Raw genomic sequence first — 11704 nt, 5'->3', positions numbered from 1 at the left:
AACCTGTTAAAGCTAAAGAATGAGGGAACGAAACTTAGGAGATCTGGGGATCATGAAGGAACGGGGTACGATGCCACCTTCTGTAAACCTGCTGGCCACTCTGGAGAAATCTCCAGTACTTCGATGGGTCAGCACCAAAAGATGGCTCATTATCTGCTGACTTACTACATCTACCCTAAGATCAACTGTACAACCTCAGCAACAAACTTTGAGCAGTGCTTCATATGGCACATGCTGACTTACAAGCCTATCAACTTGCCAGTCTTTCTGATTGCTGGCTTCCAAAGGAGCACTGGCACGCTCAGGCTGGGTTCACTCATCACAAGGATCCTCATTGACCATCAAGTGGATCTTGCTGACGAAGAAAGGACTCATGGATCTGAGATCACAGCTGCTTCTCTCTTTGCCCTCAAGTTCAATCAACCCATTAAGAAAGGGAAAATTGCTGCTGTCCAGCCTGCTGAGACAACTGCTGTTCAGCCTGCTGAGGGGACTACTGTCTAAAAAGGGAAAAGGACTAAGGCTCCAGCTTCTCGCAAAAGAAAAGTTGTTGAGACCCCCTCCAAAGATGATGAGTCTCCAGCAAAGAAGCTGAAGTCAGCTGAGAAACGTCCTAGGCAAGTTGAGCCTGACACTGAGGACATGGTTGATGCTGATGCGCAACCACTAAAGAAGAAGAAGTCTTCTTCACTGATCCCGATAGATGTTGTTCCCACTGACTTCATCAATCCAAGTGATTCTCACTTCTCACGTTGTCAAGGAACTGATGCTGAGCATCAAGAGGAAGATGTACAACTGGATGACCAGTTCATTGCTCAAGTCGAAGAAGAGTTATATGAGGATGAAGAAGATGAGGAAGAAGAGAGTGGTCAGGATGACACTGAAGAGACAGCAAGTGCTGAGCCAACTCATACTGAGTATGCTGCTGAAGAAGAACATGCTGAACAAGCTGACCAGCCTAATGCTGATCAAGGAGAGAATTCTCCTTCTCATTCAGGTGAGTCTATCCAAGATGACGCTCCTCCGCGAAGAAGAAGATTAGTCAAGGAAAGTCAGGGAACTGTCATTGACCTACCAGTGCAACAGCCGACTAAAGATCCTTCTTCTCTAAAGCTGAGATTTTTCAGAAAATCGACTTCCTCTACTCCACCAGCTTCTCTTGAAAAGCAAGCCTCTGTTTCTTCACCAAAGGAACACACCGACTTGAATGCATCCGCTAACTCTACAAGCCAAATGGAGCAAATTCCTGTCAATGCTGTCTCTCAAAGCATTGTGCTGACTCAGGACATTCCTGCTCCAGTCAGCACAGACAGCATTCGGATTACTTCTTCTCCAATCAACACTTCTGCCGATCAATCAGCTCTACCCGAAAATCCTGTGCAGAATGAAACCATAATTCCAGTCACTGACCATACTATCAACCTAACTCCTCTACCGACCGGTCATACTGAGGCAACTAGGCATCCTGAAGAAGAATCTCTCAGCTATTTGAATGCCACCGAGTCCGGTAGAAAAATCATCCACTCGGTGCAGGCTTTACTCAATGATCTTCCTTCACGTGATGAACCTACTGTTGGGTCAACCAACACTGACTCAACACAGCTATCCCAAGTTACTCAACTTCTAAATGAAGTTAAGGGACTCAAGGATTTAATGAGTGTTATGGTCTCCATCCAAGCACAACAGCCCAAGCAGGATTCAATAACAAAGCTTGCTGAGCTTCATCTGACAATGGTTCAACACATCAACGCTCTTCAAGGGCAGATCCAGACATTGTCAGCTGCGAACAATCAGTACGCAACTTCTTCCGAAGTAAAGATGCTTTTTGCACAACTTCATGCTGAGCAAAACAAGACCAACAACCAGCTTGCATCATACTCTCAATGCTCAGTGGAGCAAATCGGCGAAGCTATCCGTCTGCTAAACCTGAATAAGCAAGAGATGGATACTGATCAAATGAAGCAAAATGAGATTCTGCTGACTACTCAACGGACTTTCACTTATATACGTCACAACAATATCCAGCGCCAATATTACGACTCAGCTTTGCTGAAGACATTTCATCAAGCCTTTGCTGCCTTGACGGATACAATTACCTGGATAGGTAAATCTCAAGCTTATGTACTGAGTATGCTCAGCTCAGCTAACATCGGTATACCTCAAGATATCATCGATGATGGAGTTGCTGTTTTCGACGGAGTAAATGAAAGCGCTGATAAGCTCAAAGAATTGTCCGCCACACTAACCAAAGCGGTCTTAACCGACGCTTTCAGAATTCCACCTCCTCCCGATGCTGACAAAACGGGGGAGAAAGAACCAGCTAGAACACAGCATGAGCCTAGTCAGTCTAAGCAAAAGAAAAAGAAATAGAAATAGGCTAGCTCAGTTTTAATACTAAGTTTGTAGTCTTTATGTTTATGCTTATCTTTTGCTGTACACGCTGACTACTTCTAGTTTATAATACTTGCATCTTTTATCCAAACTTGAGTTATTACATATGATGCTGTGTATTAAGTTATTATGTATCTTCAACTACATCAACTATGTTTAATGCTTATAAAACTTATTGATTGTACCCAATGCTGATAATATGTTTGACATTGGCTTGTATGTTTATAAAACATTGTCTTATAAGACTCATTGAACAACAAATTACTCAGTGCTCTCTGAATGATAATACCTTCCACTTAATACTGAGTAAAGTAGAATATATTTCATGAAGCTGACCTATGTTTGAAAACTGACCTTAGACTCACTCAATTAAATCTAAGTCAGTAACTCAACCTTTACGGGGGAGTTTGCTAAGTTATATTAGGTCAACTATCATGGGGGAGCTCAATACTGAGTTCTTCGCTGAATGGTTTTGCCAACATCAAAATGGAGGAGTTTGTTGAAACACCTTTCCACATAATTTTGATTTGACAAAATTGTTTAAGTGCAAATTAAAATATATTCTAAACACACTAAGTTTAAATGCTTTGATTTATTCTACTAATGTGTTTGTTCAATGTTGAGTTAAATTGTTTATAAGACACAAAGATTAAAAGGCCCAAGGCCCAATACGGAAGTCAAATCCCATGTCAAACAGTTTAAGGCAACTCGGCCCGCATATGTCAAAACGCTGTCGTTATGTACAAAACGCAGCTCAGCGGAAGAAGGATCTAGAAGACCTTCGTGGAACAACTTCGGGACGAAGCTGCTGAGTTGATTCGACAAAGAGTACAAGACAGCAGCTGAGCAAGAACAACTTCCAGACAAAGTGTTTCCACTTTGGGTAAAGTTCAGAAGACACAGAATGCTGTCTAGTTGACCTTACCATAAATGGAGAGACATTCTGCCGAGCTGACCAAAAGCTGACCGAGGACAGAAGATACTCAAATCTGATTGGCCGAGAGCTCTGAGCAAGACAGGATGACAACGATAGGAAGCCGTTTCCCTCCAATGGTTATTTCGAAATTCGAAATGACCGATGCCTCAGACGTCTCTATAAATAGAGCCCTTCAGTTGCTTCATTCTAAAAAAAACAGAACTTGATCAAGCCATTACGCTGACCAAAATTCTACGCAAAGTTCTGCAAGAAAAGCAAAGCAAATTCTTACACTAAATTTCATATCTTTTGTGTAAAAGTCTAGAGTGATTATTCAATCGTCTAAAGTGTCTTAGCAATTGTTGTTTAGGACAAACACTTGTCATTTCTAGAGATTAGAAAGGAGAGGCTGAGTACTCGGTTATAGTACTCAGCGTGAGATTAGGATTGAGTAGAGGTATAGAGGAAGGTACTCTTGTCATACTCAGTTTCTAAGTTGTAAAAGGTTTGAGGCTCTACCTTTAAAGAGCTCAGTAGAGGATTCGAAAGCTCGGAACGTGTTCCGGGGACAGGACGTAGGCTTAGAGGCCGAACCTGGATAAATCTGCTGAGTAACATCTTTCTAACCTTAAACTCCTTAATATATAAATTGCTTGCTTAAAACAAAACTGATCTAGTAAAGAGGTCACGCTGAGTTGTGCATATTGAGTATCTGAGTTAAGGAATAGACTCTAAGTGCTATCTCCTGACTCAACGAAAGAAGCTGACTTAGTCACCAGTTGACTAAGCTAGTGTCTTAATTCACTCAGCGCGCTGTCCAAATCCTTTCATAGAAAAAGAAGTCAGACTTAACGGCAAAAAGTTTAAATAGTTCCTAACCCCCCCCCCCCCCCCTTAGAACTATACTTGTAACGTTATAAGGGACCAACACAAAGAACCTGAGGTCAAAAACACTGTTAGGGGTAGACCAAAGGGGAATTCATCAACGAAACGAAATCCGAGTGCATGGGAGTATAGTCAGGCACCACGAGGTCGAGCACGGTCCTCAGGTTCGAGGAGTAGTCGTAGTTGAGGCCGATCTTCATCCTCATCTGTGCATAACAACGAGATGTCGGGTATATTTTATTTTAGTAATATATATGTTGAAGTTAAAGTAAATATATTTATTTTGATGAATTTCATATATTAATATTTGCAGTCGGATTTGATGCGGATATCACCGGTTACCACCATTTACATCGGGTTCAAGGTCTCATCGTACCATTTATTACTGGATACCATGATGTTGTAGCAGATGGTAACTGTGGATTTCGTGTTTTAGCCGATGCCATCACCTATAACCAGGAGGAGTGGAAGTTGATGAGAGTGCTCATAGAGAATGAGATGCGGGCAAACTGTGATCTGTATGCGCCAGTGTACGGGAACGGATTCGATGCTGCCCTCACACGTATTAAATGGGCAGGAGCGGCGTGTAGTGAGTCCCACTGGATGGAGAGTGCTCATAGAGAATGAGATGCGGGCAAACCGTGATCTGTATGCGCCAGTGTACGGGAACGGATTCGATGCTGCCCTCACGCGTATTAAATGGGCAGGAGCGGGGTGTAGTGAGTCCCACTGGATGGTGAGTCCGGATGACTTATATGCTGCTGCATCTGTTTTGAATGCAGTAATATTCCTTTTTACTACATCACAGTTAGGATGTTGCACTATACTGCCGATGCGTTCGGACGATGGAAGACCACCAGAGCGAGAGATTGTGATTTGTCATTTGGGGAGTTATCATCACTACATACATCTTTATTTAAGTCTTGCATTTCCAGTGCCTCCCATTGCCACCCAATGGCGTATATTTCGTGATCCGAGTGTTCGTCACTTGAACAATCTATACGCTGAAAGGAGAAGGGCTTGGACTAGATTATATTAGTTTTATGTGTTGTAATTAATAATATTTATTCATGAACTTATATTATTGTTACTGATTTTAGTTAAAATTGTATGGTATTTTTAGGTTTTAAGTCCAATTCTATAGTTACGGGTTTAACGACCTATTTACGGGTTTAATAAGCTATTTTTTTTGCCATTTCGTAATGCGGGCGTGTGGCTATCACGCCCCACCGCAAGGTCAGGCGTGATAGCCACACGCCTAGCCGTGTGGCCGGGCGTGATAGCCAAATGCCCGACCTTGTGGTGGGGCGTGTGGCTAACACGCCCGACCACACATCTAGGCGTGTGGCTATCACGCCCGACCTTGCGGTGGGGCGTGATAGCCACACGCTCGCGTTACAGAATGGCAAAAAAAATAGCTCTCTCATCCCCAAAACTCATGAAAGGACATTTTTGTCCTTTCACGGGGCTAGGGGTAGGAATCTGGGGCTGGATTTAACAACACCCATCAATTAAATGAACCACAAATATGTAATTTACCCTTTTAGTGCTTGGTTAGCGTCTAAAATTAACAATTTGCCGTCGACTTTATGTAGTAATCTCGTATCCGTCATGTATCTCTTCAAATTTCAATCAATTTCACTGCCCGGAAGAAGCCGATGCTAACAAAACGGCGTAGCTTTAAGCCGGTCCTTCTGCAATCTCAGCCACCGAAAACGCTACCGGAGCTTTTGGGCTACAGAGAGGGTGGAAAATAATGAAGATAGTAACATTCAACGTCAATGGCCTTAGGCAGCGCGTTTCCCAGTTCGGCTCTCTCCTCAAATTGCTCAATTCTTTTGATGCAGATATTATTTGCTTTCAGGCAAAAATTTCCTTCTAAATTATGTTTCTTATGTGGTTCATTCCGAAATAGCGCAAATTTCTATTGTCATTTTGGTTAAATTTTTTGCTGGAACCGAATCGAACAGGAGACTAAATTAAGAAGGCAGGAGCTAACGGCGGATTTAGCCATGGCTGATGGCTATGAATCGTTCTTTTCCTGCACCCGTACCAGTGAGAAAGGCCGCACTGGCTACTCCGGTAACCTGTTTGTGAAATTGCCTCAACCAATTAGTTTTGCTTTCTATTTCTATTTCTAACTGTGATTGTTTACTTCACTTTCCTTGTAGGTGTTGCTACTTTTTGCCGTGTAAACTCCGCATTTTCTAGTGCTGAACCAACATTGCCGGTTGCAGCGGAGGAAGGTTTCACTGGCCTTGTCAATAATTCTAAAAATGGGAAAGACGACACAACGGTTATATCTCAAGGCCTTGAGGAGTTTGACAAGGATGAGCTTCTTAAGATTGATGGGGAGGGTCGGTGTATCATCACTGATCATGGTCATTTTGGTACTACTACTTTACTTTAGGTAAACCTGAATTCTTTTTGGAAAATTTTGTGATTGGGATTAATGCGGTTGAGGCATTTGGCAGTTCTTTTCAATATATATGGACCTCGAGCAGATAGTGCTGATTCTGAGAGGATTCAGTTTAAGGCTATGTTCTTCAAGATATTACAGGTAACTGGATTAGTTCCTCCAGGCTATTGAAGAATGGTGATTATCGGTATTCTGAACTGAGAAAATTTATTTTATTTGTTATAGAAAAGATGGGAGAGTCTTCTGCACCATGGAAGAAGAATATTTGTTGTTGGTGATCTCAATATAGCTCCCACTGCCCTAGACCGCTGTGATCCTGGACCAGATTTTGAAAAGAATGAGTAAGCTTTAGCTGATTTCTATGCAGTGATTGTTTGTTGTGCCTATGACTTTTGAAGTTTTATTACGGCTCTCTGTTAATTTTACAGGTTCAGAAGATGGTTTAGATCCATGTTAATGGAGTCTGGAGGTCCCTTTTTTGATGTATTCAGAGCAAAACATCCTGACAGGTTAAAAATTTACGGTCAATTATAAGTTAGCTTGTAGTTTTCTCCTTTTTGTATTTTTGCCCCATTTCTTGTGAGAGATAGATATGAAGGGTCTCATACATATGAAGGGTCTCATTTTTTTATTCCATGACCTTCATCTGCAGTTATTCATTGAGCTAAACACAATTAGTTATGATCTACGCGACATGTAATTGTCCTTATTGTTAATCTTCTTTTACATCTACAAAGACCAAATACGGCATTAATCTCTATAATCTCTATAGCGTCACCCGATTGCATTTTCCATTTTCTGTCATGTTATTGTATTGGCACCTAGTTGATGCATCCTATTGTTATGTAGAAGGGACGCATACACGTGCTGGCCATCAAATACTGGTGCTGAACAATTTAATTATGGGACTAGAATCGACCACATTCTTTGTGCTGGACCATGCTTACACGAAAACCACAATCCTCAAGGCCATAGCTTCATTACTTGCCATGTTAAGGAATGTGACATATTGACAGAGTATAAACGATGGCAACCTGGAAATACAATTCGGTAAGCATTGAACTCGACCATATTCTAAGTATTGATTTGATGCCTCAGTATGAGCTCGGTGTATTATATTATCCACGCCTTCTGCTTCTACATCTTTACATGAATCTATATAGGGCTGTTTTGCTGCCTGTTTGTACACAGGAAATAATTTAAATTCTTTATTTGCCCTACACATAGATGGAAAGGTGGTTGGGGTGTTAAACTGGAAGGGTCTGATCATGCACCTGTTTATACAAGTTTGGCGGAAACTCCTGATATACTCCCACATAGCACTCCATCTTTATCTTCTAGATATCTGCCCATGATTCACGGTTTCCAGCAGACGCTTGGTGTGAGAATGTTTTCTTCTTGTTCAATCAGGTTCTCTTGATGGAATGTTAATTCAATTTTATTAATCTAATGTGCTAAGTCTGAGAATCATTTGCAGTGTCTGTTTTAATGAAAAGACAAGCTGCTACACAAGTGCAATCTTACCGGATAGAAAGCTCATTTTCAGATGAAAAAGTCACCATAAATACCTGCAGCGAAAGCATGAAAAGATCATTTGATATCTCTAGTACACCTTGTTCAGCTACAAGTGATTTATGTCCGATGATTGAAGACTCAGATGGTGTCATTTTGAGAAGAGATGATTCTACTGACAAGACTGCTTCCAGATCCATGATAATGTCCCAAATTGAGCATATTAATTCAATGCCTACTGAGAAAACCAAGAAAAAAGCAAGAAAAAGTCAATTGTCCCAACTCTCCCTAACATCATTTTTCCAGAAAGGTCCAAAGCTTGGTAATGATGTTGCAAATGGTGAAGCAGATATGTCAAATTCTAATGATCAATCAAGCAACACTAATTCACAAGTTGAGAAAAGTCCCGGGCATTATGAATTGAACTCAAGTGCAGGCAGTCAGGATCGGGATGAGGTAAATGATGGTCCTAAAGAGAAAGAGAAAAATAGCATTGCTTTAATGGAGTGGCAAAGGATACAGCAACTCATGCAGAACACTATACCCCTTTGCAAAGGTCATAAGGAACCATGCGTTTCTCGAATAGTGAAAAAACCAGGTCCGACTTTTGGTCACAGATTTTATGTCTGTGCTCGAGCTGAGGTATTCACTCTTTTGTTTGATTATTTTAAGTACTTCCAATTGCATAAACATCTGTAGTTTTAATTGGGAAAATAATATCATAAAATGTTGGCTTAATACATTATTTCACCCTTCAACTTGTCAATTTTTGTCTCTTGGCACCTCGAACTTTTTAAGTGACCTATCACACACCTCAACTTGGCTTTTTTATAACTCTTACACCCCAAATTTTTCACTTGTCTTCTAACCATCAGCGCTTGTTACACACTTGCGCTGACATGGACTATTACCAATTAAAATCTTACACATTGCAAATTTTTTTGGAGTTTAACGTTTTCTTTGTTTTTCTCTCCACTCTATCCAGATTGTTCGTTTTCTTCTTGAATTTTCTTCTTCGATCTGTGTTTTCTTCGTCTGGCTTCTTCTTCTTTTTTTCTTCTTCTTCTTCTTCTTCAATCTGTGATTTCTTCATCTAGCCTGTGTTTTTATCTGTTCTTCTGGATCCTCTTCTTCGTCTGGATTCTTCTTCTTCTTCAAATGTGTAAATTGCGTTTTGATTGTATTAATTAATAATATAACATTTCCATCTGGTTCCTTGATTTTGTTTCATTTGTTTTGAGTTTTCAGTATTAGACTTGTGTTATTCCTTTGTTGGAAGTTCACTAGCTATAGTCATTTAGTTATCAATCTAGGGTTAATTACGGGGTTTGGGGCATGTGTTTTCTTTTTTCTGGGTTAGGTGCTTCTCTTTGGTGTCGTGATTAACCAAATTCAGAAGTTGGGGACGATCTGGGCTATTGGATGGAAGAGTTGCAGCATATTTAGATGCTAAATCATTGAAGATTTAGCTTCAATTGAAAATCAAAAAAATTCTCCCATACTCCTAAATCCCTAAATTGAGATTTCCATATTTTTAATACTGCTACTTTGGTGAATATTAAGTGCTGCTGAGATTTACTGTTTTCATATTTGGGCAATCTTTATGCTTTTCTTCTTTAATCTTTATGTTTCTTCTCAATTTTTGGTTTTTTCAATCTGGTTTTGTGATTCCTTTCCCTCCTTTGTTTCTTTATTTGTTGTTTCTATTTGAGAGTATTGAAGAATCGATTCAGAATATTGGAGAATCAATTCAGAGGCAATAGTAACTCTACAATTGCTAAACATTGTGGATTTGCTGTACATATGTTTGCAAAAATGGAGAATTTTTACTTACACTTTCACACATCGGTTTTTTACTTTTCATTATATTTAATTAATAAAATATCAAGAAAGAGAAACAAAAACAATGAAAACATGTGTGTATATATACGTCTCACACGCTCATAGTATTTGAAAACCAAACTCTATTTTTAACACTGCCAACTTAGCAAGGAAGGGCATTAGAGTTCCAATATATGCAAGTTAAGGTGTGTGATAGGCTTCATTACAAGTTGAGGGTGCCAAGAGAACAAAGCTGCCAAGTTTAAGGGTGAATTTATGTATTAAGCCTAAAATGTTCTTGGATAAAGAGTGTCCTAGTGTGGGTGTTGAAGGGTCACCTACAATATGCAGCCTTCCTATTGCTTGAGGTTGTTTGTTTGAACAAGTTGAATTTATGTCAAAGCTGAAAAGTTATTAACTTAATCTTTTTGTCTAAGGCTCGTAAAACGGATGATTAGACAGAAAAAGAAGACAATGAAGCAATGATGGCTCAAACTAACTAAACACAGGGTTTCTTTTTTTGTTGCTGTAGGGACCTGCATCTAATCCTGAAGCAAATTGTGGTTTTTTTAGATGGGCTTCTTCAAAATCTCGGAACAAGTAATGATGTAGATAGGCCTTTTTGTAGATCTATTGATCATATTGTTAGTCCCTTTATTAAGGCGTCCCTTCTGCGGTTTCAGATTGCTCCAGTGAAGTATACTGAGCATTCATATGAAGCTATTTTACATAATGATAATGCCAAATTCCTTCTTTTGCATTTTGACTTGTTTTACTTATCCTTAGATATGAAGCCCGAGCCTCCAAGATCGAGGTTACATAGGTTAAATTTTCTTTTCTGAATAAAAAATTATGTAATCTTCACGTATGCAAGGTGCAATGGACAGTAAGTGACGGGTTAGAATTCTGTAAGTCGTATCTATGTCCACCATTGTTTGAGGCTGACTTAGATACAACTGACAGAATTCTAACACGTCACTTACTGTCCACCGCACCTGCACACGTGAAGATTACATAATTTTTTATTCAGGAAAGAAAATTTAACCTTGTAACATGGATCTCGGAAACTCGGGCTTCATATATAAGGATAAGTAAAACAAGTCAAAACTTGAAACAGTTTGTCTGTGTTGCTAGCACCAGGAGCTTCCTTGTCATATGTTCTTGCATTGATATGCTTGCTGATCTTGATTCTCAGCAAAATCTGTATGTAATTCACCACATTTGTATTTTCCATGTTTTTTTTAATGTTTATGCTTAGTATAGTTTGTAGAATAGAATAGCATGAAACAGCAATTTCTATTTTTGGTTTATGTAATGAATAGCCATCTATTCAAAACGGAAATTGACGAACTTGTAGATTAGTTTCATGGTATAAATACTTCTTGAAGACTTTTTTAAGCAAATTTTGATCAACAAAAGCCGAACCTAAAAAAATCAGAGAGTTAGAAATAGAAGTTTGTGAGTTTTCTTTCACGAACGTATTTCTTTGTATATTTCTATTTTTTTAACATTAAGAAAAGTGGGTTATTTAATTCTAAATAACTTCTATTTATATATGAATGATCCATCAAAAGTGAAGTGACTCGTCTAAAATATCCAACATCTTCCACGTACTAGTAGAAAAAACATTATTAGTAACACGTGCTCTGGTGCAGTTCGTTACGATATTATTTGTATTGTAGATTTCGAAAACACGTTACACATAATCTGGTCAAATTAGCTTAACTAGATTATTTCTTAACTAGATTATTTCGTAGTTA

The 11704-nt window shown here is 39.4% G+C and overlaps 1 protein-coding gene across 3 annotated transcripts; it reads left to right on the top strand.

Annotated features, from left to right (window-relative positions):
- The first annotated feature begins 5753 nt into the window (after nt 1-5753).
- Nucleotides 5754-11320, top strand: LOC136209563 (DNA-(apurinic or apyrimidinic site) endonuclease 2). Of its 3 annotated transcripts, none has more exons than XM_066001057.1 (10): nt 5754-6056; nt 6163-6274; nt 6364-6582; nt 6667-6752; nt 6837-6952; nt 7040-7120; nt 7461-7661; nt 7839-7990; nt 8089-8765; nt 10454-11319. In XM_066001057.1, the coding sequence occupies exons 1-10, from the start codon at nt 5949-5951 to the stop codon at nt 10784-10786; spliced, it is 2085 nt and encodes a 694-aa protein (XP_065857129.1). In that variant the 5' UTR covers nt 5754-5948; the 3' UTR covers nt 10787-11319. The 3 variants fall into 3 exon arrangements, with proteins under 3 accessions (XP_065857129.1, XP_065857130.1, XP_065857131.1); XM_066001058.1 differs by having other exon boundaries at nt 5756-6056; nt 10477-10696; XM_066001059.1 differs by lacking the exon at nt 5754-6056 and having other exon boundaries at nt 6842-6952; nt 10454-11320.
- Nucleotides 11321-11704: the final 384 nt, after the last annotated feature.

Source organism: Euphorbia lathyris, chromosome 10 (genome assembly GCF_963576675.1).
Source record: "Euphorbia lathyris chromosome 10, ddEupLath1.1, whole genome shotgun sequence".
NCBI lineage: Eukaryota > Viridiplantae > Streptophyta > Magnoliopsida > Malpighiales > Euphorbiaceae > Euphorbia > Euphorbia lathyris.
The sequence above is the reverse complement of the archived record's forward strand: the minus strand, read 5'-3'. Positions and strand labels throughout refer to the sequence as shown.